Source organism: Ursus arctos, unplaced genomic scaffold, assembly GCF_023065955.2.
Source record: "Ursus arctos isolate Adak ecotype North America unplaced genomic scaffold, UrsArc2.0 scaffold_14, whole genome shotgun sequence".
Taxonomy (NCBI): Eukaryota; Metazoa; Chordata; class Mammalia; order Carnivora; family Ursidae; genus Ursus; species Ursus arctos.
This window is the reverse complement of record NW_026622808.1, coordinates 14251471-14276743: the sequence shown is the minus strand read 5'-3', so window position 1 is coordinate 14276743 and position 25273 is coordinate 14251471. Positions and strand designations below refer to the sequence as shown.

The 25273-nt window shown below is 63.5% G+C and overlaps 2 protein-coding genes across 4 annotated transcripts; both read right to left on the bottom strand.

The window, feature by feature from the left end:
* Window positions 1-1251: 1251 nt before the first annotated feature.
* On the bottom strand, window positions 1252-18600 carry NCLN (nicalin). 3 transcript variants are annotated; one of them, XM_026481019.4, is made up of 15 exons: window positions 18307-18600; window positions 13585-13775; window positions 12721-12865; window positions 11819-11913; window positions 9046-9126; window positions 7179-7282; window positions 6761-6849; window positions 6544-6683; window positions 6153-6331; window positions 4809-4896; window positions 4688-4726; window positions 4451-4614; window positions 3291-3344; window positions 3129-3207; window positions 1252-2952 (listed from the first exon to the last, which is right to left on the bottom strand). In XM_026481019.4, exons 1-15 carry the CDS (start codon window positions 18488-18490, stop codon window positions 2893-2895), a joined length of 1692 nt encoding a protein of 563 aa, XP_026336804.1. In that variant the 5' UTR covers window positions 18491-18600; the 3' UTR covers window positions 1252-2892. The 3 variants fall into 3 exon arrangements, with proteins under 3 accessions (XP_026336804.1, XP_026336805.1, XP_057168001.1); XM_026481020.4 differs by having other exon boundaries at window positions 4451-4611; window positions 18307-18594; XM_057312018.1 differs by having other exon boundaries at window positions 1252-3207; window positions 18307-18595.
* A 4578-nt stretch (window positions 18601-23178) lies between these two features.
* Window positions 23179-24869, bottom strand: S1PR4 (sphingosine-1-phosphate receptor 4). Its single transcript, XM_026481021.4, has one exon. The coding sequence runs from the start codon at window positions 24866-24868 to the stop codon at window positions 23711-23713; it is 1158 nt and encodes a 385-aa protein (XP_026336806.1). The 5' UTR covers window position 24869; the 3' UTR covers window positions 23179-23710.
* Between the last annotated feature and the right edge of the window lie 404 nt (window positions 24870-25273).

Below are 25273 nucleotides of genomic sequence, written 5' to 3'. Positions count from 1 at the left end.
CCGGCTTTCCCTCCAAAACGTGGGCAGTTTCGACCTGGTCTGGTGGGGGGCCGAAGCCACCCTCCAGCCCCAGGGGTGGGAGGGCAGCAGGGAAGGGAGACGGCCTGAGAAGACGTGGCTCTGACCGCGGGGCGGGGGGACCCAAGCAGCGCGGGCTCCAAGGCCAGCCCGCGCACCTTGGAGGGCCCTGTGCTCTGGGAACCTGGCCCCTGCCCTCCTCCCCGGGGTCCCGCCCATCCCTCCGCCTGCGTCGCGCCGCCCTTGTCCTCCCCGCGGCGGCCACCGGAGGGCGCCCGTGAGCCCCTCCGCAGGTGGAGGGTCACACAGCTCACCTCCGGGTTTCCCCACAGCCTGCCCAAACCGCGGCAGCCCTGAGACCACGTGTGGTCTGTCCTCCCCCATACCCAGGAGTTAAGCTCCTGAGGACAGACCTTTCTTTGTTCTCGCTGAGCGTCTCGCAGAGCCGGACACATGGATGCTGTCAGTGGACTGACGGAACAGGGTGGCCCGAGTTGGGTAAGCCCCAGATCCGGGTCCTCCCTGTGGAGCGGGCAGTGGAAGCTCCCAGGCCTGGAGAAGAGACCTGGGCCCCATACAACCCCCTCGAGTGACCCAGTGACCGCACCCTGGCCACGACCTCCCTGCAGCCTGGTTTGGGGCTGGGGTGGGCCTGCACGGTGGGGGTGGCCTTTGCACAGCCCACTGCCCCCTATCCTGGGTGGAATATGTCCCCCCAAATCCACGTCCGCTGCGACCTCAGCATGTGGCCTGATCTGGAAGGGGGGGTCTGTGCAGGAGTGAGGAGCCCAGAGGGCTCAGTGCTGCAGGCGGGTGGGCCCTGAGGCCACGCCTGGGGTCCGCAAAGAGCAGGAGACACAAAGAACCCGCCTCCGGAACACGGAGGTGGGAACCACACAGCTACAAGTCCAGGAACCCGAGAAGCCGAGAGAGCCCCGCAGGAAGCAGCCTTGCCCGCACCGACCCCCAGACTTCTGGCCTCCAGCGCTGGGAGCACATCCACCCGGAGCTCGAAGGCGCCCTGTCTGCGGTCCATCTGCTCCAGGAAACACACGCACCCCACAGTCCCATGTGACGATGGGCTGGCTTGCACCCCCATCTGGCCGCTGGGGGGGACGGTGAGACTGCCAGGCACGGCGGGGGTGGGAAGGGCCCCTCCAGGACTACGAAACCCCTTGAGAGTGGGTACAGCCAAATCCTGAGCTCCAGCCCCCTGGACAGGACACGCAAGGCTGATCATTCGATATGGCTTTATTTTCTGATCGTCCAAGTGCGTCCCACAGCCAGCCTGAGCTGACGACCCGCCCCGGGGAGGACGGACACCCACCCGGCACCCGCACGTGTGCGCAGGGGACGATGAGCCAACGCCGGTCCCTGCATCCTGCCCCCCCAAGGTGCCTAGGCTGGCTGGACACTCAGTAAACAGTCTCTGGGGGAAGACAGGCCACCCGGCAGGGCAGAGAAGGGGGGACAGGCAGGAGAGCCCACGGCCCCCATGCCTGCCCCTCCCCGGGCCTGGGGAGCTTGGGAGGCTGGGACAGCGGCCCCGCCAGGGAGGGTCAGGCTTGGCGAAGGAAGGAGGCCCAAGAAGAAGGCGGGGATGCAGCCCCCAGGAGCCCGTCCCCTCGCTGTCCCCCACAGCGAGTGGCGAGTTGGCTTCTGAGGGCTGGCTGGGGGCTCAGGAGGGAGCTGGTCTCCCTGCTCCTTCACACCCTCCATGAAGGCTTCCCTGGAAGCTGAGGCGGGGGCCCAGAGCCCCCCCCCACCCCTCCCCTCCCCTCGGCACAGAATACCTAACGGATTATATTGCTAATGAATCGGCACGCCTGGATCTCCCTGAGATCGATCCCAGCAGCGCTAGACACCCCTCTGCACCCCTTCCCTTCCAAGGAGTCTCATTTGTGGGGTGCAGGCCTGGACCTTCCTCCCCAGGTCCTGGGTCCCGGAAGGGCGGCCCCGTGGGGCCCACGCTGCATCTTCTCCAGCAAACGCTCTCCCTCGACCCCCAGCCTGGACGCCTCCCAGGACACGTGGGCACCGGCTGCCCCAGAACACACCCTCCTTTCTATGGATGAGGAAACGGAGGCCCAGAGCGCCCGAGGTAAAGGGCGGAGGAATAGGGGGCCTCCTCTCTCCTGCACGGTGCCTCCCGCCCCATGGGCTCCAAAGGCACCCAGATTCCTGGGGAACAGGCCCAAGCTCCCCGGGGCGCAGCGGGGAGGGCGGGCAGGTGGTGAGAAGCACACATGAAGGTGAATGGTGCAGGGAGCTGGGCCGGGGAGGCCGCCGGGTCTTCAGGGCACCAGCGTCCACGGGGGCTCGAGGGAGACGCATTCTAAGACCGCACCAAGGCGACTGCCCTCAGTCCCAGCCAGGGTGGGGGGACACAAGGCTTCTAAGGGAGGGGCCAGAACCTGGGGACCTTTCTTCAGACAGGAGAAAGAGCATCCAAGTCACCAGGGGGGGTCAGGGCGGCGTGGCGGGCAGACCTGGGCCAGCGACGGCGGCCCCCTGCCCCTCAGCCTGCTGTCCCCACTCAGCATCGTGGCCAAGAGGAGGGATGCGGAGGCCGCACTGGGGGCGTCTCCTCGGTCATCCCACGGTCTGCGAGCCCTGAGGGCAGTGCCTCCGGGCCTGGGGGCTCATCCGCACACTCGTCCCCAAGTCCGCGGCCCGGCCCCGGGCCCTCCGCCAAATGCTCCTCTGAGGGGTTCAAAGGACCAGAGAAAGAATCCCCCAAGTCCTCAAGAGCAACACAGAAAAGCTCTGTAATTCAGGGTTTCGGCCGCTGACCAGGGGTGGAGCCCTGCCCTCCTGCCGGCTGCGGAGTGGGAAGGGGCGGCAGGCAGGGGCTCGCGCCGGTGACGGGCCACGTCACTGTGTCTTGGCCTTCACGAGCAGTCTCTGAACTGTTTTGTACAGGAGGTCGAAGTGCTGGGGGCAGCAGGAGGGCTCACGTGAGGTCGGGGGCACACTGGCCACGAGGAAGGCCTGAGGGCCACCGTGGGGTCACCTGCTTCTAGGCAGGCTGGGGGGCCGAGGACTCACCTGGCCTGGTCGACCCCCCCCCGAGGGAGCCTTGCCTCCCACCTGAGCCCCCACCTGCTCACCTGGACCGCCGTGTAGGCCATCCCGAGGTAGGCGCCGATGCAGACGGCCAGGAGCAGGTCGAAGATGGCGGGCTTGACCCTGAGGGGAAGGGCGGGGGGATCGGCAGGGTCAGGGGAGGGCCGCGTCCCAGGGCACTACGGTTCCGGTGCAGCGCAGCTCACCTGTAGGCGTTCATCACCTGCTTCAGCTGGTCATAGAAGACAAACTCAGGGTCCCTGCGGAGAGAGAGAGCGCGTTCACCCGACAGCCGGGCCACATCCCCCGGCCCCCAGAAACCAGACCACCCGCAGGTCCCACCGGCCCAGGAACGGGAGGGCCCGTGTGTGCGCACGAGACTGCCACTGACCCTCCTGGGGAAGGACTGGCCTTAGTGTGAAGTAACCTTTCCCCTGTTGCCTCTTTGGGTGTCAAACTGTACCCTAAAAATGAAATAGGGAGGGGTGCGCCTGGGTAGTTGTCAGTTGGGTGTCCAACTCTTGGTTTTGGCTCAGGTCGTGATCTCAAGTCGTGACATCGAGCCCCGCGTCAGGCTCTGCGCTCAGTGTGGAGTCTGCTTGAGATTCTCTCTCTCTCTCTCTGCCTTGCCCCTCCCCTGCCGTGTACATGTGCTCTCTTGCTCTCAAAATAAATAAAATCTTTAAGAGAAATGAAACAGGGTGACTCTAAGATTCTACTGGTCTGTAGAGCATTTCTACAGAAGGAAAATGATCATGGTCTGGCAATCAGAGACCCTGGCTCCACAGCTGTGGGTCCACTCTGAGCCTCAGTTTCTTCTTCTGTCCAAGAACTCTGACTTCCAAGCACACCACGAGTGGGGAGAAGGCAGAGAGCCAGAGAGGGGCACCAAGCAGTGTGGAGATATCTCCTACCCGTGGACACCTGTAGGTTCCCCTCCTAACAAGGCCCTGCGGTGCTAGCTTGGCCCATGGTGGGAGGAGCATCCTGGGGCAGAAGGGGGACCCCAGGCACAAGTCACCTGACACCGCGGAAACGGAAGGATCAGAGGGTGGGTGGGGGTATAGGGCTGCCCAATAAAACATCGGACGTTGGTCATATGTGAATTTCAGATAAAAATGAAATTGGCTTCTAGTATAAGTATATCCCAAACACTACACGAGATATACTTATGCTAAGAAAAAACTCATTTACGTGGAATTCATGTTTAATTGGATACCTGTACTTTCTATTTACTGTTTTATCTTTTGCCTCCTGCTTTTACTCGCCCAACCTTGCTCCCGGCGTGGGAGACTCCAGAAGCGCCTGGTCTCTGGTGCACCCGAGTCGGGCCACGGGACGCTCACCACTGAGGCGATGGACTCACCGCTTGTCGGCCTTGATGTGGTGCGGCTTCACCTCCTTCAGGTAGCGGCTCAGGTAGTGCTCCAGCGTGCTGAGGAACGTGCCGTCCTTGTCCACCAGCTGGGCGGCCCGCGGCTGGTTGGTGAGCCAGTCCATCACCGAGTCCAGCTGCTCCTGCTGGATCTGCTGCGGGGGAGGGGCCGAGGTCACGGGAGCCCCCACCGCCGGCGGCCCACCCCCCCACCCAGCCCCGCCTTACCATCTGCTCCGTGAAGACCGGCATGTCTGGGGGGGTTCCCTGTGGAGACAGGAGGGCCGGACCCTGAGTCTGACTGCCGGCTGGGGCGGCGCCAGGGGCTGGGGCGAGGGCGGGGCCTCACCTTCTCCGTCAGGTTGTAGATGACTCGAGTCAGGGCCTCCGCGATGAGCCTGGTGTTGCGGGTCAGAGTCTTAGAGTCGACCCGGGACCTTAGGGCGGAGGTGAACAAAACACACACAGACTTCTAGAATCCGCATCCGTTAAAATCTCCAAAAAAACACAATCATGTTTCCAACGATAATAAAAGCAAGAAAAGCCGCAGCGTCCTCAGGGCGCCTGCCCGGCGTCTCCCTGGAAGGGCTGCATGGCTTCGGGCCAGTTTCCTCACCACGGACGTGGGGGTGGCTGGGGGACCCATATCCACCATTGTCAAAGGCAGAGCTGGGGTGCTGCCGCGTGGGGTGAACAGCGTTCCCCACATTCACTCCCACCCAGAACCTGGGAACGGGGCCTGAGTCGGGAGCAGGGTGCCTGCGAAAGTGGCCAGTAAAGGGGAGGTCGCATTGGAGGACAAGAGCCCTGCGTTGGACGGCGGATGTGTTCAGGCGAAGGGGGAGACGATCTGTGGCCACCGGGGCAGACTGGGGGGACCACAGGCCAAGGGACACAAATACTGCTAGCGACACGCAGACCCGTAAGAGGGGCTCAGAGGCAAACCAGCGCTGACCGCTGGAATACCCTTCTCCTGGTCCACACCCCTCAGCTCTGGCACCAACTCCTCCAGGAAGCCTCCCTGATGCCCCAGGAACAGTCAACAGCCCTGCCCGCATCTGCTTTCTCTCTGGGCCTCGCCTGTAGCCAGGCAGGGCCTCCTCCAGACCCAGCCTCTCATCCCCCGGCAGACACACGGCCAGCAGCTGGGCTGGGCCCAAGGCTGGCCAATGAGTACACGTAGCCAGACTGTCCCAGGCCCAGCTCCACGGCCACCATAAAACCCTGGCCCTGCGGAGAGCTGACACGCGACTGGGAGACACGGACGGGAAGTGAAGTCATACACTGGCAGAAGCCAGAGGTGCCCAACATCTTGACGAGAGGTAACGTGAGGAAGGAAGGGGTGGGGAGGGCTCCCTGAGGAGGTTATGAGGAGACAGGGCACCACTCTCCAGGCCTCGGCACGGCTGTGCAAAGGCCCAGGGGCGGCAGCCTCTGAGCCGCAGGGCAGACCGTGGCGCTCAGCGTCTGAGGGTCCCATGTGGCATCTGGACATCCCATGTGGCGTCTAGCCAGGGGACCCCAAACTACTCACACGTCCCCCTGTTCCTAATAAGGGGAGCTCAGGCCAGCAGCCCTCCCCACCACCATTTCAGGTTCGTTCCCTCCAGGTGGCTGTGTCCACATCGCGGCCCGAGACCACCTGCAGCAGCAGCGGTCGGAGGGGAGGACTCGGGGCCGCGGTCGTGCTCACCTCACGTCCATGATGCTGCTGCGCTGGCCGTCGCGGTGGCTCTCCAAGTGGGACAGGGTGAAGGCAGGCAGCCGGCGGATGGCGAAGCGCTCGTGCTCCCAGGCCAGGATGTCCTCCGCCAGGTTGATCTTCTTGTGCACCATGGAGAACCGCACCTCCGGGAACTGGTGCGCGGCCACCTGTGTGTGGGGGCGCCGTCAGCGCGGCGCTCCGCCCCGTGGTCCTGGCCACTCCCGCCAGTCTCTGCGGAGGGGCCCCCCACCCTGGCTCAGCCCGCCGATGTTCACGCGGGGCCTCGACAGCCGGGAGGGTCCCGAGCCCCTCGCCGAACCCCCCCGCCCCCGAGGCCCCAGATCCCAGGGGCTCAAGCTGCGGGCAGGAAGGCACGTACCACCTCCAGCTCGCGCAGGAAGGCGTGCTGCAGCGTGCCCTCCCGCGGCGGCTTGGACACGTGCAGGTGCAGGCTGTCCCCCCGGCCCACGGTGTCCAGGCACAGCACGAAGGCCACGTTATCCTGGAGCAGGCTGGAGTCTGCGGGGCAGCCAGGGCCGGTTGGGACGGGCAGGAAGCAGGGACCCTGGCCCCCCGGCCCCTCAGGGGCCGCTCACCTGTGTGGTCCAGGTTGTCCTCCAGCCAGCGCTTCGTTCCCTGGTAGTTGAACTTGCCCCCTCCGGAAGCGAAGAAGAGAAGGTTGTACCTGGGATGGGGGGGAGCGGGGATCGGCGATGAAAGAGGGTGAGCAGGACCCCAGCAAGCAGGTGGTCTCCCTGCCCCGGCACAGCTGACTCTGGGGGGGCGGGCCTGGGCCCACCCACTCAGCGCCAGGAGCTCCCCCAGCATGACGACCACAAACGTCCCCAGACAGGACCGTGTGGCCCTGGCGTGTGGGATCTGGGTGGGGCTCAGCTCCTGGCGCACAGGGATGGGGGGGCCTCGATAGGGACCCCGTCGTTCCTGGGGTGTGCATGTCCCCCACAGCCAGCGGCCCGACGCTCCCTGCAGCCCCTCCCGCGGGCCCCTGCGTACGCGGCATGGGTGCGCTTGTAGGTGTAGAGCCTGGAGAAGAGGCGGGCGAGCTCCAGCAGCACGGAGATGCCGCTCCCGTTCGAGTCCGCACCGTGCGACAGCCACTGCGGGCAGGAGGGAGACAAGGCCAGCGGTCAACCCCAGGTCCCGCCCGGCACCTCGCTGCCCCTGCCATGGCAGCCGGAGCCAGTTCTGAGCAGCCCCCCCGCCTCCTCCAGACCACACGTCCAGCTGGCATCACCGCTCCAGTCTAACGCCCAGGAGGACGGCACCCTGTCTGCAGGGCTGAGGCCCCAGGCACATCAGGCCCTTCCAGCTCTCCTGCTCGCTCACCAACACTCTGCCCCATGCCCCAGAGCTCGGGGGGCCCCCTCTTTCTGGTGTCAGCACCTGCCCCAGGAGCGCAGCACACCCACGCCACTGGGAGGGGGGTCGGCGCGGGTTCCCTCCACCATGGAAGCCCCCGACTCATCTGTATCCTACAATCTGAAGCAACATTCCTGACAGCGTGATAATTGGATCTTGCGACACTCCCGAGGCCACAGTCCATATGCCAACATGTCATGTATTGACAGTATTAAAATTCAGGGGGAGAAGGCAACACAACGCTCAGGGAGGGAACCAGACACAGAAGGCCCCACGGTGTGTGAGTCCACGTGTGCGATACGCCCAGAACAGGCTCCTCCACGGACGGGAAGGGGGCTCGTGGGGGCGGGGATGGCAGCTGATGGGGTCGGGGCTTCTTTGGGGGCGATGGAATGTTCTGCAAGTAGATAATCATGGTTGTACAACTGTGTGTGTTGTACTAAACCATATACTTTAAAAACAATTTAAATGTTTTGTGAATTCCATCTCAAACAGATAAACGCTCCACGGCAGGGGGTGGGAGGGGGAGTCAGGACCAGGCTGAGTGTTCTGAGGTGACCGCTGAGGCCCTGCCTCCTCAAGGACGGTCCTGGCCTCCCAGGTGGGTGGCGCCTGGAACAGCCGCCATCGGTCACACGGTCAGGACCTCACGCCAGGCTGTCACTGGCAACCTCTTTCCTTCCGCTGAATTTTCTTTCAAATCTAGACTTTCCTACGAAGACACAGGCACCGTTTACGCTCTGGCGTGAGCCCTGACTTCACTGTGCCGGGGGCTCTGAGAGCATGGCTCGGGGAGGCCGGCTCGCAAGGCTGGCCCTCTATGGCGTCTGGAACCGGACTCCGGCCACCCTCTCTGGCGAGGGGCTCAGTCCCTGAACCATCTGTGCAGACACGGGGTTCGTGCTGAGCACCTGCTCCCCGCCCAGAGTCGGGGGTCCTGGCCCAAGCCAGACAGAGGGGCCCGCGAGTCCGACCCCCGCAGAGAACCCCGCACTGGGTTTCTGCCAGCCGCCTGGACACCACACCTCACACACGTGGTCCCGTCTCATTTGGGGAACTAAGTGCGTCCTGTGGGGCACCCCGGGAGAGGACTCTGGAAGCTCGTGCCTGGCATCCCCGCCCCCACCCCCACACCACTGTCCTGAGCTCATGTTGCTTCCTATCCTCTCTGTATAAACTACGGCTGTGGGGACGACCATCTGCTGAGCCCTGGGGTCCTCCCAGCACATCCTGCACTTGGGCCTGCTCCTGGGGACGGACACAGACACCTGGTCTCCACCCCTGGCCTGGCCACCTATCTGCTGTGGACCCTGGCCATGAGACCCTCCTCAGATTAGCCTGTTTCTGCTTGATGAGGACACCTGCCCCCCCAGGTCCTCCTGGGGCGTCAGAGGGCGCGTGCTGCGGCTCTGACCTCAGCCAGATGCTTCATCCGAGCTGGGCCGGAGCAGCGCTGGGAGGGGGAAGCCCGCGCCCCTCCCCAAAGCACATGCATACGTACAGGGGCTACTCCGAAGGCATCGTAGTGGGCCACGATGACAATGGTAGGAAGGTCTTCTCCACCCAGCCCCGTCAGCCGCCCCTGCAGAGAGAGAGTCTGTGAAGGGCCTGCTGGCTGGGGCCCCAACGGCCAGAAACAGCCCAGGCTGCCCTCACGGGCCAGGGCAGTATTTCTGGCTTTGCCGCCTCTGTCATGGACGATATGTGAACGAATGGCTGTGGCCATGTGTCAATAAAACTTTATTTACAGAAAATCAAGAGGGCCGCAGGGAGCAGAGCACCGCTCTGGTGTGCTGCCCCACCCGGAAACCCAGCCCATCCTTCATGGCTGGGCCCCAAGCCACCGGTGGGGCCGGCAGGAGAGCTCTGTTGATGAGGACAAGCAGCCAGTAAGGAACGTGGCCACAGCCCAGGTCCCAGCGCCCACGCCCTGGCTGGAGTCTCATCACATATGAACTGGCGCTCTCTAAAGTCACGTGGGTGACAAACGAGAATGACCTCCGTCTGCAATGCCTCGGCCTCCACGCCTCCTGTCCGAGCACTAGTGGCAGAGCACAGAGGGGTCCCACAGCGCGGCCCAGGGGTCCGTGCCAGCACACGGTGGAGGCCCCGTTTTCCTGATTCTCCCAACCAGAGGGTGAGCTCTCGAAGGCCTTGGCCATGTCGGAGGGGAAGCAGCTGCTGGCAAGCCACCCGGGACCCAGGGCCGCAGGCTGGGTGCGAACCCTAGGCCAAGACCATGGACACGCCGCTGCTCCAACAGGCTCGGGGTTCTTTCCCTGGCAGGCTGAGGCTAGTGCTAGCTGTGTGGGCCGACAGGGGTCGGGGAGAGCAGGAGGCCAGCCAAGCACCCCCCACCCCGCCGCACGCAAACAACAGGGATGGCGAGGGCTCAAGGCTGTGCAGAAGTTTCCAGAAGCAAAGGCAGGGCAGCCAGGCTGGCAGGCTGAAACCGACCCCCCAGTGCTGAGGAGGACCCGCTGGACCCTGGCTGGCTCCAGGTGCTATTGACCCACAGCAAACCAGACCAGCTGCTGCTCAGCCCGACCTCCGGGAGCCCGATTACAAGGACTCGGGGTACTGGCGGCTTTCTCTGCCCAAACTGCCAGGATCCCTCACACGATTTTAAGAAGCGTGTTCCTCCTAGACTTTCACTGATCGCTTAGACGCTGCAGCGGCTTCCCCGCATCCTGGATCGGCCCGTCCAGCCCCATTGACCACCCCGCCCTGCGTCCTCCACCCTGTCTGTGCAGGGCAGCCCACTGCACCCAGAGCCGGGCACTGTCCTCACTGCTGCAGGCCCGCGGCTGGACATCCCTGAGCGCCCCCACGTGCAGGACAGGGTGACTAGGGGACAGGACCCGCTGCCCCGGCACAGCCCTCCTCCCGCTGTGTCTAGAGTGTCGTCTGCTGCCCTCAGACCTCCCCCAACTCCCAGTGAGTTCTTCACGGAGGGGAGGGCATCTTGCTCCCTGCTGCCTCCTGCACATAGCGGGGCTCAGAAAGTGCTCACGGAGAGGCAAACTCACTCAGTTCTGGAGGAGGAAAGGGTGGCTGCGAGCGTGGCTCCCCCTAAGTCCCACCTGCACCCCGACACCAGGTGGGAGCAGAGTAGCCTAACACCACCTGCTGCGAGCCACGGGGCCTGGGGCCGGCTTGTTTAGTGACGAGTGCTCGCTGAGGGCCTACTGTGCACCAGGCACCTGGTTAGGCTCTGAGGACACGGCAGAGGTCGCAATAAATGCAGTCCCAACGCCTCCAGCACTTGGGCTGATGGGAAAGAAACCGATGACACACAACTTCCAAACGGGTTGGGTGGGACCACCACTCAAGAGAAAGTGAAGCCAGGGACAGGTCAAAGGTGAGGTCAAAGGTGCCAGCGCAGGCCTCCGGCTGCAGGTTAGAACCAACCTATGGCTTTCAGGCCCGAGCTCAGGCGCGTACAAAGGCCTTGCTTGGAGGGCTCCCGCAGGGGAGGCCGCCCCCCACTAGACTTGTGGCATACCGGCGCGCTGCAGGCTGGCGGGCTGCCACGGAGCACTCAGGCCCCGCCGGGCACGTGCCACGTTCGCGCCCCTTGCCCTGTGCCTTCATGGCCGGAGCCTCTGCGAGGGTCTCTCGGGCTATCTCCAGGAAGACCTCCTCACTAGGGTGGGGGACACGACGGACACGAGGACACCATGGAGCAGACACCCCCTACCTCACGGTTTCCCACTCCCAGCCCTCCCCGCCCAGGGTCCATGCCACTGCCGGAGCCTTGTGTCCCCCCACAGCTGCCGAGAGGGCTGACCCTCCGCACGGGGGAGAAGAGAGCAGCAGAGCCAGGGCCTCCTCTGGCCCAGACACTTGCTTACAGCACTGGAGGTGATTACAGGCCAAACTCTCTCACGTTTGGCCTGTTGCTTTAACTGGCTACTTCCACACTCGGAACTCAGCTCCCTCCCATCTCAGCTGAGCTCTGAACAACAGGGGGTGTGTGGCCCCCGAAAGTTCTGAGGACTTCTGGGAAGGCAGCAGCGGAGGTCCTGCAATATGAGGAGAAGGAGCAGCCACTGTGCGAGAGAGAGCTGTGAGGCAGGGACAGCCGGTGCAAAGGCCCTGAGGCAGGGTGAGGAGATCGATGTGCGGCTGGGGCAGGTGATGGAAGACAGGAGATTCCACCCAATTTCCCTGTCGGAAGCTCCCTCCAGGGCAGGAGAGGTGGGGGTGAGCTCCGGGAGCCTGCGTGCCCCCTGCCCCTGGTCCCAGTGTGGCAGACAGGGCCGGGCACTCACCTCCACACTGGTGATGAGCCAGTCGCTCACGGCCTTGCTCTGGACCCCGCTGGTGACCATCTGGAAGCCGTTGGCCGTGGCAGTGTGGAGCAGCACTGCGGACGGGTGGGGGAGGTCAGCCCGAGTCCCGCGGGCTCCCGGGCCCGAGCCGGCCTCCCTGTGGCCCCCACACCCCGGACGGCAGAAGTTCGGTCTAAGTCCAGCTACGTGCAGAAGTAACCCTGTGACCTGGAGCACAACGTAGAGCCCGGGCACGGGGAAGAGCCCAGCGTGCAGAGTGAGAGCGGCTGAGACTGCCGCCCAGCCTGAGGCCAGCGGGGAGATGCCGTGCGCCAGCCTCCTGCTACGCCCGCCACTTCCACGGGGGTGATCAGAAGGTCAGGCGGGTCTTTTCTGGGACGTTTCTTCGACTACTGCTAGCTCATTCTCCATAGCCACCTGCCCCTGCCCCAAGCTCGTGGACGTCCCTGTCCACGGGGCAGAAAAAACCTGTGTCCTCCTCTCCCCAAGGACGCTGCTGCCCCACCCGATGGGCTCAAGCACGATGGTGACGCTGAGTGTCGTCGGCAGGTGAAACAGACAAAACCCAACAGATACCCACACGTTCCATAAACCGTCCAGAGGCTGGCTGGGAAACCCCTCCCTCCAAATTAGCGGTCCTCCAGCCTCCGTTTGCGTGGGATCAGCGGTGGGCTGGCATGGGAGCTGCAAGATGCAGAGTCCTGGCCTCGATCTGGAGACGCTGGCGCGGCAGGCCAGGGGTAGGGCCCGCTAACCCACACTGCTGGGTGCCGTGCCACGTGCTCACGGACAGACAGGGCCCCGGAAACGGCCTGGTGAGGCCACAGCCTCGGCAGGGACGGACCCCAGGTGCCAGCCCCACTCCTGCAGCCCGAGCCCACCTTCGGCAGCCGATGCGGAGCCCTGGGCGGCGGACGCAGCCTGCGTCTGCTCATAGATGGAGAGCAGGGCCTCGTCCTCCACAGCAAAGTACACGGGGACGACGGTCTCCATGGCCAACATCTCAGGCTCGGTTTCCATGAATTGCTGTGGAAGAGACACAGGTTTAGGGGGCTTCTAGCCTGGGGCGGGTGCCCAGGGGCTGCAGGCACGGCTCGTCCGAGGTTGGCTAACAAGGCTGGATCACGCCGGAAAGAGGATGGCACGGGGGATGGGGGATGAGGGTATCAGCGGGACAAGGATGGGGGACGTGGGGCCCCCAGGCGGTACCCATCAGGGAGGAAGCAGGTTGGGGGGCCAGCCAGGTCTGGGGTCACCATGGGCTGCTCCCAGCCCCACTGGCCACCGCACCCTCTGCTGTGAGTGGGCGGCAGATGCTGGCACCCCGGTCTGATGGCCGGGCCCACACACACAGTGGGCACCGAGCTGGCACCGCCCCACCCCTGCTCCTGGTCTGCAGAAGCACCTTCATCCGAGGCATCTCACGGGCCCCTATCAGACCCCCCAACTCGGCACTGTGGACGTCAGACAGGTCACTCTGTGGGCGTCCTGGGCACTGGGGGAGCTGAGCAGCGTTCCCAGCCCTGCCCTCTGGATGCCAGGAGCTCCCCAATCCCCATGAGCACATGTGCCCCGACACGGCCCAGTGCCCCTGGGCGGGAGGGGGCAATAACGAAGGCAGACGGGCACCATCCCGCCTCCTGAAGGGCGGAGGGCACAGGACTGTGAAGCATGTGCCCGAGGCCACCCAGCAGACTCCGAACCCAGCGCTCTGTCCTCTGCGCAAGGTGAGGGTGGACACTCACCCGGATGACATCCTGGGGCACGGCGGCCATGGCTCGCGGCAGGATGATGACCACGGCGCCGGCCGACTGCCGCAGGGCCTTCTGGTACTGCTCGTAGGAGAAGTCCAGCAGCCGCATGAGGACACAGCGACGGCTCAGCACGTCCGCGTCGATGGTGCGGGCCTCCGTGTTGAGCACTGCGTTCCGAGTGCCTGCAGGAGGGCAGGGAGGGCCTCCCTCAGTGGGGCACAGGGACCCTCACTGGGAGACCACTCACACTCCCTGTCACTGGGTCCCCCGGACAAGACCACGTCCGCAAGGCCAGCCCCTCACTCCCCACCGGTGCAGTGCCCACTCCAACCCTGGTGAGTCACGACCCCCCTCCCCGGACCCCGTGAGGGGCTGAGCAGCGTTCCCCACCCACTCGGTGCCGCCAGGAGCTCTCCCAGTCACGACAACCACAGATGTCCCCAGATGTCGCCCAGTGTCCCCTGGGACAGGATCACCCCCGGTGGGAGCCCCTGCCCTACGTCCACCTCCCACCTCTCTGCGGAGAGCTGAAGAAAGCTCCAGAAAACCAGGGAGAGGGCTGGAGCCGGCGTTCCAGGCAAGTGCACGCCCCCCCACCTGAGGAGACGCGGTGGGTCAGAACCAGGGCGGCACAGACAGCTTTTCGAAGGCCAGTGGGGGTCTCCCCCAGACACAGGGCACCCGAGCCCTGACGTTAAATGCAGGACTGAGGAGCAGTGCTACTATCTACGTCACTTCGCACAGGCACTGGCGCGTGGCAGGCCCTCGGGGGCCATCTGTCCCCGTGCACTGCTTAGAAAGGGGGCTCAGGCAGCTCCCAGGGTCATGGCACTCAACTGGGATGTGGCCAGAAATCCCAGGTTTACATCCAAGCACCCAAATGGCAAAGGTAAGCAATGATTCCAAACGTTTCAAAAGCCGCAGGACAACCCAGGATGCAGAAAACAAGCAAACCACGTGGCATGTGGGGGCTGGACGGGCCCCCCCTCTACCACCCCGGGGCCTCCAATTTGGGACACAGACAGGGAAGTATTCTGGTCTGGCTTCCTGAGGGGAGCCCAGCCTGGCAGTCCTGGAGGTCAAAGCTGCAGGGGGAGGCATCGCCCGTCCACGCAGATGAGGACCTACGCTAGGCCCTCAGGGCCCCCACCTCCGCTTTCCAGGAAGGTGCCATCTGGGAAAGCAGGCAGGTGGGAGAAGGCTGGTTTCCAAGGGAGCGTTCTGTGGGGCTGGGCAGGGGAAGGGGACAGTGTCCCAGGTGGAAGGGGAAGGCCATCTCAGGAGCAGGGGGCCTGTGACCAAGGAGCAAGGGCAGGCCACGGGCCCCAGCACTGGGGGGGGGGGGTGCTCCCTGCCCCCACCCCTCCAACCCTCCAGGGGCCTTTTCTCTGATTTAGGGCACCGCTGTGGGAGCCCCAGGAGGGCTGGGCAGGGAGAGGGCAGCGAGACCTTCAGGACGTCCTTGAAGCTCTCGGAATGCCGGGAAGGCCCCTCCCCCCTGCCCCACCTGTCCTGCACGCTCTGTCTCCCAGAGGCCCTCCAAATCAGCTCGGGGTGGAGACACCTGTGGAGCCTACTGTGTGCATCCTGGGGCCTGGTGCCTCTGCAGGGCCAGAATCAGGACTCCACTTTCCAGAGGGAGGAACCCAGAGAAAGGAAGGGGAGAGAGCACAGCTGGGTGGACGCGGGCTCCCCAGGGCAGAGTCCCTCTTATGCTGATGGAGAGCTGGAGCCGGTGCTGGGTCTGGGCAGGAAGAGGTCAGGCTTGGTAGACACCACAGAGGTGGGCGCTGGACACCCGGACAGAAGTGACCGGTTCCCAAAACAGGCCCAGACCTGAGCAGTGGTGGCAAACTGCTCCACCACGGGCCGTCAGGTCAACCGTGCCACCTTGTTGGCCACACTGGTTCTGTCTCAACTACTCAGTTCTGCTGCCGGAGACGCAGGCCAACCAGTGGGAGGGACCTAGTGCCAGTAAAACTTTATTCACGAGAATGGGTGGAGGAGGCTGACATGGGTGCTGGAGGGCTAACGGACCCACCTCCTGGGGCCTTGTGCTAGCCCAGGGGATCAACTGAGACGGGACGAGCGGCTGCTTAATGCAGCAAAGGCCCACAGCAAGCGGCACCCCAGGAGGGCCAGAGTCTGTCTGGCAGGAGAGGTGAGGCCACACCCCATAGCCTTGTACCTAGTGGATTACCCTCAGCCATGCTCACACTTCAGCACAACGAGCACACGCCTTTCCTTCCCAGCAGCCAGTCAGCCAGCGTTTCTCAAGAGGAGTGACAGGAAGTTAGGAAAGAAGAGAGACCCAGAGCAAGGGTTGCACCAGGAGGGGGGGAGCCTGCAGGCATGGAGAGGGCGCTTAAGACACTGGGGAGATGGCAATCCGCAATGACCTGGCAGAGTGGCTCTCGACGACACCGGCTGGGAGAGGCCCAGGGCCCCTCCAGCTGCACCAGAACCAGCCCTGCCAGGGGCCTCGCCTCCAACCACCTACTTCCCCCCACCAGCACCTGCACCCCCTCCAGCTTCTCCCCAGGTGAACGTGCCTGCTGGGACTGGCAGGGGCCTGCAGGTGTGTGAGCTGCCCATGTGGGCCTCACCCAAACTTCAAGAGCCGGGCCACAAGCAGCTCTTGGCTGAGGCAGGTGGCCCCCCCGCAGGTGGGCCCCCTTATGCTCACCCCCAGAGCCCCAGGTCTTCATGGATACTACGTGCGAGGCAGGCAGCATTGGGCTTCTCACTAGAAGCAACAGAGCCAGGGGCGTGTAGGCGAAGATGTCAAGTCACAGAATGGAACGGGAGGGAATCCCAGGCTTCGGGACAGCGGACTCAGGGAAGGGCAGAAAAGGAAGAGAAAGCAGTATGGAAACCAACTCGGGATCCTGAGAAACAGGTTATCTCAAGTCCTGGGACCCGGCGTTGGGAGGGCAGAGTCCTCCTGGAAACCAACGAAAGCTGGAGACCAGGCCGGCAGCCGCCAGCTACGCTTGGCTCTTTCTGCTAATTACGACCGTACAACACTCACAGTCCCCCTCTGCCTTGCCCGAGCCACGGCTCGAGTGCCCAGCGGCCACCCGTGGCTGCCCGCTCCCGTGATGGCACACATCCACCGTCACAGAAAGTTCCACCCGACAGCGCTGGTAAAGCCCCTTTCTCCAGGAGAACCGGAAACATTCCACAAAAACGTGCCCATGACATCGGGGGCTCCTGGTCTCCCCTCCCACCCCTCCAGAGCCTGGGCCCTCGGGCTTAAGAGCATCGCTCTCCCACGGTCTGCCCCCTTGCCACCACGGGCACGCAGGACCGGGTGGTTCTATGTGGGGGGGTGTCCTGGGCGCTGTGCGGTGATGACTGGCATCCCCAGCTCCCACTCACTCGATGCCAGAACCCCCCCAACTTGTGATAACCACGAAGTCATCACCCAATGACCCCTAGGTTGACAACCACTGCTCTAAACAGCAACAGCCTAACTTTGGGGTGAGGAGGGATCTGAGGGGAAGTCGACGTGTCTCCAGGGACTGGGACTCCCACTTGGCTGGGGGTCCACGGGGCTCAGGCACAACCTGAGATGTTCTAACAGGAGGGCCAGTCCGAGAGCAGACGGGCTCAGAGCTGAGGAGAACTAGAACCGCGGAGGGAGCCTTTCTGCAGAGGGCAGACTGCCTCGCAGGGACCTAAGGCACCAAGCTGGAAGAAGAGCCAGACAGCACCAGATACAGCTGTAGGCGGGCAGAGATGAGAGCACTTAGAATTCAGGCTTAGGGGCTGGGATCAGGACCCTGACAGGAGAAGGGGCAGGAGGGGCAGTAAAGGAACTGTGCTGGATTCAGGCCCAGGAGGTCTGAGGAAGAGGATGGAGCAGAGGCCAGAGACGATCAAGGATTCCTGGAGAGAGGCAGCAAACCCCACGCCTGGGGACAGGAGGCTGGGCCAGGGGGTGGATGTGCACCATAGGAAGGGACAACACACAGCGTCCAAGGGGTCCCCAGAAGCCCACAGAGACTGAAATGGGGGGGGGGCTTGGCTAAGGAATCTGAGGAACCTGGCTTGTGAGCTGAGCCCAGAGAGTGGAGAGTCCGGAGAGGTGGGACTTGACGTGAGGTCAGGCCTGGGTTAGTGATCAGAGCTCCTGAGCCCCGAGGGGAGCAGAACACTGGCACTGAACAAAAAGCACTGGGGTAGCCGTGGGGGCTGAGGGTCAGGGCTGGCTAGAACTGCCCATCTAGTGCCTCGGGCTGGCAGCAACCAAGCAAGGAGGCTTGCTTCCAAGTCAGCTCCCAAAGTGGGAGCTCTGGACGCAGGGGCATGACCCAGTGAGGATGGGCACTGGGGTGGCGTCCGGGGAAGGGGGCCTGGGCAGTGCGACTCTGGCCCGGCTGGGAATCAGAGAGAGGGGACCCAGGCAGGGGTCCAGAAGCAGAGGGAGCTTGGCCTGCGGGTCGGAGCTACGGGTTTGTGGGGCACGCTGCCCTTGTCCGGGGCCAGGGGCTGGGGGCTGGGGAAGCCAGCACTGAAGGTTCCGGGGGCACTGGACACCGAGAGCTGGGGGAGTCGCAGGGGTGCAGGCATGCAGGCTCTGACTTGTCTGGGGCTTGGCTACGGGTCTGGGGGGCTCAGCGGGGTCTGCGCCCGGGACTGCAGCTGGACAGGCCGGCGCGGCGGGTCCCGGGGCTCGGGGGAGACCGGGGGAGGCCGGGGTGCACGCACCGTAGGGCTGCCCCTGCAGGTCGTACTGCTGCATGCGGTAGACGGTGAACTCGTGCGCCGCGTCGGCGGCGGGCAGCGGCGGCGCCACGAGCAGCAGCACGGCGGGCAGGAAGACGATGAAGCCGAGCGGCAGGCACGACGCCTTCAGCATGTTCTCCAGCACCTCGCCTGCTTCTTCCAGCATCCTGGCCGGCGGCGGGGCCGCGCGGGGCGGCGGCGGGGACGGGACGACGGCGGCGGCGGCGGCTCCCGCGGACTCACCTCAGCATGGGTAGCCGCCGGGGTCCTGCGGGCGCCGCGCCGGGCAGCCCGCGCTTGCTCCGGGGTCCTGCGGGCACCGCACGGGCCGCCCCGCCCGCCGCGCTGCCTCTAGGGAGTTGTAGTCCTCCTGGCGCGCGCAGAGCCTCCTGGGAGTGGTACGGCGGAGGGCGCTGTGATGGACTGTATGGCTAGACCTGAGGATGAAGTTTCACGTAATACGCGAGTCAGAAAAATACGGAGACTTTAAGGCAACTGTTTGCAGTGGAACTTTCCCAAACGCAGTCTTTGTGGCGGGAGGAGGGGGGAGGCGAGAGGCAGGGGCAGGACGTGACCTTGCGACCCGGAAGGAAGTTGGAATGAGAGCCGAGAGGGGCCCTCCTGGTGCGCGCAATCTCCTGGGAATTGTAGTCCTGGTACACGGGCACGAGGGCTCATGGGAGCTGTAGTCTTCCTGGCCGAAGTCAGAAAATCACTTAAAACTCCCAAGGAACGTAGATGCTAAACTTCGCGAGGGCAAAGACTTTTGTCTGCTTCCTGCGTTGATGTATCCCCAGAACCCAGTGCGAGGCCTAGCACACAGTGGGTGGGTTATATCGTTTTGGAATGAATGAATGAAAGAAGAATAAAGAGATTATGATAGAAGTTTCCTAAAGGAATGGCGCAATGGGTTATGGGACTTGTAGTCTGGAGCCTGGAGTTTGTGAAGGGGTTGGTGATAGGCTTATTTTTAGCTAAGGCTTATTCATATTTGGGGCATTCTCATCGTAAAAAATAAATTTCGTTATTCATCAGGAAAGCAAATTTATGAGGTGTCCCAAATGTGTATCTTCCTTTTTTTTTTAAAGATTTTATTTGACAGAAAGAGCAAGAGAGTACAAGCAGTAGAGGGAGAGGGAGAAGCAGGCTCCCCACCTAGCAGGGAACCTGATGCGGGCCTCGATCCCAGGACCCGGAAATCATGACCTGAGCCGAAGGCAGACACTTAACCATCTGAGCCACCCAGGCACCCCCAAATTTGTATTTTACAATCTGGCATCCCTAACAACCCAGTGTGTCCCGGCCAGGGGCCTTAAGGAGCATCAGTAATGCATACCGTCTCCTCCAGATGGGAAGACTGAGGCCATGAGGTACAGAACACGAAAGCCCCAGTGAGCTGACGTCCGGGCTCCAACACGGCCCCTCTCTTCTGTCCCAGGTGCGAGGTGGCCCTGACTCAACAGCATTTTGAATTCAAGTCCCAGCGCCTCCCTTTCCCGTCTCTGTGACCTTGGGCAGACTGCTACACCTCTCAGAGCCTCAGTTTCCTCCCCTGCCCGATATGATGATAAATAATCCCACACCCTTTGCCCACCCCCCAGCGGTAAGAATTCAATAAGATGGTCCGTGAACCGACTCAGAGCCAGGCACACAGTGAGTGCTCCGTAGTGGTGGTGTGATGGGAGTACGGTCGGCTCACGCAGCCCCCGCAGATCTGCTGCATCTGCTATCCGCCCTCCCTGCCTCTCTGCAGGGCTAACACCTTCCTGGAATGACCTCTGGCTGTTTGTCACTCCCGCCAGAATGGGGCCTTCATTGGGGCAGCAGGTTGTTTACAGGGGCAACCCTTGTGCCCAGAAGAAAGCCTGACAAACAGTGGTGAAGTGAATGAAGGAGTGAGGTGAAGGAGAAGAGGGCGCCCCACACCAGCCCACCCCTCCTAGTCCTGTCCCCCGCTCCCAGGGAGCTCCTGGGCCTGAGGAGTCAGGGGTGGCCCGGCAGGGCAGGGAAAAAGGACCAGAACTCATTCTGGCCCCTGTGCCCTTCGTACCTGTTCCTTCCATCTGCCCCCCATTCTTCCAGGTCGGGCTACGCATGCACAAGATACACACGCTCACCCAGACACAGCCCAAGAAAGAAGCCTGGACCTGGCTCGGATAGCAAGGCTCGGACCCTAGAGCTGCTCGTGCCGCCTCCTCCCTGGAGCCGGAGTTTTCCCATCTGGAAAGTGGAGAGAGTCAACGAATCCCTAACAAGCAGGGATCAAGAAGCCACCTGCCTGCCCCTGCCACTGCCACTTTGAATCCCAGCTCTGCCCCTTCCTAGCTGTGTGACCTAGGGTCAATTACCTAACCTCTCTGGTCCTCAGTTTCTCCATCTGTAAAATGGAGTTAATGGTGGTATCTTCCTCCGAGCGGATTTTGGAGGAATAAATGAGTTAAGACAAAGGCGATGAGAGCAGTGCCGGGCACCGAGTACTATATAAGGCTTTGTTGCTGTTATTCATTTGGAAACGTACACATCATAGTTCCAGAGCCTCTATGGGCCTCACCTTATCAACATGCCAGGAGGGCAGGGGCTGTCGATATCCTCCTTTTACAGATGAGGAAGCTGAGGCCCGTGGTGTGTGGCAGAGCTGGGAAATGGTGGCAGGTTACAGACGCCCGAGCCATCGCACCAGCAGAAGTCGGGATTCTTGGGGATATTGCGCTGCTGTCAGGGAAGAGGGTGGGGGTGGGGAAGAAGAAGAGGAAGAGGTTTCTGAGGCTCAGAGGAAGGCATGCTGTTGAGTCCAGTTCTCCCAGAGCTCTGGCCACAGTCGTGACCCAGACACCACCACGGTCTCCACCCTCACAGAGCTCACAGTCCGGGGGAAGAGATGGATGAGTGGCCCATCAATGCAGGATGCGCAGGCAGCTGTGGGAGCCGAGAAGAAACCTAGGGAGGAGAAGAAATCAGGGGAGACTTCCTGGAGGAGGTGATGCTAAAGCTGAGACATGAAGGAAGGGTAGGCGGCAGGCAAGTGAGGATTGAGGGTAGGCACATGCCAGGCAGGCCACTATGGTGGGGACGACAAAGCAAGTGTGAAGCCCCCCAGCTGGGAGGGACCAGCGATTAATTCAGCTCACTCAACACGGAGTGTGTGATGCCCCACAGAGCAGAGCAGGCAGCCAGGCCAGCTCACACAGGCCCAGAGCACCGGCTAAGAGCTTCAGGGTGGCCCAGGCTCCATTCACCCCAGATCCCACCAAGACCCTACCCTGCCTGCTGCCGTTGCGGATAAACATGATGACAAGAATCAGGAAAACACAAAAATATCCCAATTTATTGTGCACCTGGACTCATGCTTGGGATTTTACCCAAATTTCTCAGATGATGGACATGTCCTGCGTTTACACGATCTGAAACAGTAGTCACAAGCCACATGTCACTGTGCGGTACTTGAAATGAGGCTGGCGTGACTGGACGTCAGGGCCGAATCATGTCCCCTCGAAGTTCACAGGTTGAAGTCCTCGGAACAGGACTGGATTTAGAGACAGGGTCTTTACAGAGGCAATCAAGCTTAATAGGAGGTCGTTAGGGTGGGCCTGGCATCCTTCTAGAAAGGGGCCATTTGGGCACAGACAGCCAGGGAGAGCGCCACATGAAGGGGTGAAGGCGGAGACCGGGATGGCACTTCCACGGGCCCAGGGGTGCCAATGATGCCGGCAAACCACCAGAATCCTGGGGAGAGCGTGGAACAGTCTCGCCTCGATGCCTTGGGCGCATGTGCCCCGCGGGCACCTCGGTGTCAGATCTCCAGCCTCCAGAACCACAAGAGGACACCCTTCTGTAAAGTCGCCCAGTCTGCGGCACTGAGACGTGGGCCTCCAGCCGACCAGCACACCGAGAAGGTGAGTGTTTAATATTTCATTTCATTTTCATTCATCAGAAATAGCCACACGTGGCTCGGGGCCGCAGGACCGGCTGGCACGGTGAACAGCTTCGGGGGGCCGCACCCCTCGTTGCACAGAGAAGAAGTCGAGGCTCAGAGGGGAGCAGTCCTGTGCCCAAGCGGCAGGCGGGGTGCTGCCCCCCAGCCCCAGGCAAGGCGGCGGCAGGAAGACTTGTGGGCACCGGCTTGCCTGGAAGAAGGGAGGGAGAGAAGCTTCCACGAGCCAGAGGAGGCCGTGCATTGAGGATGTACCCCTGCGCCGTCCAGTACAGGCGCCACGAGTGCCACGGACTATGTAAACGCAAACAACTCAAAGTTCACTTCGACGGTCGCGCTGGCCACGTGTCAAGTGCTCCACAGCCACCGGGGCTCCCGAAATGGACAGCACACTCCTGCCATCATCAGAAGTTTGGTCGGACACACTGGACGCCACGTGCCACGGCGAGTGCTGAGCATGTGCTGACAACCTTGTGCTACAGGTTCCATCCCCGATCAGCCCATTTTACAGGAGGGAAGGGCGAGGCACTTAGTGCTAAAGGGAACAGGAGAGGAGCAGGCAAGATTCCCTGAGGCCAGGAGGGCCAGGCAGCTGCGCCTCTGCGGGCCCCCAGATGGGGCCCCCAAAAGGTGCAGCGGCCAGAGACGGGGAAGAGGCTGCCAGGGGCCCAAGATGAGAAAGGGGAAGTGAGCGAGGGGGGCGGGGGCCCACCTGGCAGCCCCCACCGGCTCTCACACATGTGCGTGCACACAAGCACACACACAAGCACACACACACCAGCACACACTCTTGGCACACCCTGTTCTGTGCCCACCTCCCCCCTCCCTCTCCCTCTCTGTCTCTCTGTCTCTCTGTCTCCCTTGCACACACTCACCCACACTCTGCTGCTCCCCCCACAACCACACCCCTAATCCACAGACTCACGGCCCCCCCTGGCCACAGGCCCACGTGCTGCACGCCACCGGTCGACCACAGCCCCGTGCCATCGCCCCAATGCCCACAGGTGAATAAGAGGGAGGCTGGGACAAACCATCATTGAACTTCCGTGTTGCCAGGCCGTCAACCCCCCCCCCCCACCGCCCATCCCTCGGAGCCTGGGAGCACCCCGAGGCCGGGGAGGGGCTGGGACTCCCCAGAATCACGTGGGAGCTGGGGGCGTACATAGCAAACCCACTCACCCCCACTCCAGGACCCTCCCTGTTGCCATGAGCAGCCGCCTCCTCCAGGGAGACCACGGGACACCTGCTTGGCATCAGCGGGCCCAGGCACTGTGAGGGGGACCATGGGGCCTCCGGACACACGCCCAGCTGGCTGCCCTGCTCCTGCCTCTCCGCAGAGCCCCCACACTCCCGGAGCACTCCCGCCCCGGCCCGCCCCTCCTGGGTCTCCCGCAGGCCCGCAGGAGCCCCCGTGTGGGCCTGCACTGGCGGCCGGACTCCCGCCCCTGCCGTGGCTCAGACGCTCCGCACACTGGAGATGCTGGTCAGGGGCTCTCGCATTCGAAAGCTGAGCGACCGGGAGCCCCGAAAGCTGTCCCTGGGCCTCAGCGAGCTGTCCGTGGTGGAGGCTCCGGAGTGGGCCTCGCTGACCTGGGCCAGGCAGTCCCTGGGCCCCTGCAGGCCCAGCCTAAGACATCCGCAGCACAGGAAGGCCAGCACGGCCTGGCACACCTCCCGGCTGCGGAAGGAGTAGATGAGGGGGTTCACGGCAGAGTTGAGCACGGCCAGCGCCAGGATCCAGTCCATGCCCCGCAGGTACTCCTGCGCCCAGTCCGTGGAGCTGAAGACGTCGGCCAGCAGCAGGCCGAAGAGCGGGCCCCAGCACACCACGAAGGCCACCAGGATCATGAGCACCGTCTTGAGCAGCCGGCGGGCCTTGCGGCGTGCGGGCGGCCGGGGGGCCTTCTGCCCGTTGGCGCGCACCACCCTGAAGATGGCGCCGTAGAGCGCCATGATGGCCGCCAGGATGCAGGCGAAGACCCCCACGCAGAAGAGGATGTAGGCCTTGGAGTAGAGCGGCAGCAGGCTGGAGCAGCGCTGGAAGGCGCACACGCAGTTCCAGCCGAGCAGCGGCAGCAGGCCCAGCAGCGCGGCCAGCGCCCAGCACAGCCCGATGAAGCCGTACACGCGGCCGCGCTTGCTGGCCCCGCTCTCCGCCACCGGCCGCACCATGGTGGCGAAGCGCTCGCCGGCCGTGAAGAGCAGGCTGAAGGTGGACGCGGCCAGCGCCATGAAGAGCAGCCCCTCGCGCAGGAACCAGTGGGCGGGCGCCAGGTGGAAGGTGCGGGCGCCCGACAGCAGGACGTTGGCCAGGTAGGCCACGCCGGTGAGCAGGTCGCTGAGCGTGATGTTGACCAGGCAGTAGTAGACCCAGCGCCGGGACCGCATGTGCGTCACGATGGCCACCAGCACCAGAAGGTTCTCCAGCACCACCAGGCAGCTCACGGCCACGAAGATGCCCCGCAGGACCCCCAGGCTCCCCTCCTCGGGCCCTCCCCGCCCGGCCAGCCGGCCCGAGTGGTTGTAGTGCAGGACGATGAGCCGGCTGTGCCCGCTGGCCGCCAGCTGCTGGCAGGACTCGGGGGCCTCTGCTGGGGACCCCGTGCTGTTCATGGCGGTCCCCTGGGACAGACTGAGGCCCGGGGTGGCTCGCCCTGGGCAGGGTGGAGCCGCCGCCTGCCCGGCCTTGGTTTCCTGTTGTTTCAAATTTCCTGTTATGCTCAAGGTACCCCCAAGCTGGGGGTGAGGCCGGGGACAGGGAGGGGCATCCCAACGGTCGGCTCCCACCCAGGCTCCGGGAGGGTGCTGCGGTTGCTGCCGCTGCGAGACCCCGTCTCTGCCCCCTTGTGGTCCTCGAAAGCCCATGGAGGGGTAGGGGCCCCAGAGGGGAGGAGAAATGGGCCCGCCTCCGCCCCCCCACCCCCCCCCCCCGCCCCTGTGGGACTCGCCACCCTTCCCTGGACTGGGCAACCCCTGCCCCCACGAGCTACCCTCTCCAGGACCCGGCTATTCTCTTCG

Coding starts and splice junctions, on each gene's coding strand:
- NCLN (XM_057312018.1), bottom strand. CDS start 18,490: ATGCTGGAAGAAGCAGGCGAGGTGCTGGAGAACATGCTGAAGGCGTCG. Junction 7,283..9,045: donor ATGCCTTCGGAGTAGCCCCT/GTACGTATGCAT, acceptor TCCTGCCCGCAG/TGGCTGTCGCACGGTGCGGA. Junction 4,727..4,808: donor TCTACAACCTGACGGAGAAG/GTGAGGCCCCGC, acceptor CTGTCTCCACAG/GGAACCCCCCCAGACATGCC.
- S1PR4 (XM_026481021.4), bottom strand. CDS start 24,868: ATGAACAGCACGGGGTCCCCAGCAGAGGCCCCCGAGTCCTGCCAGCAG.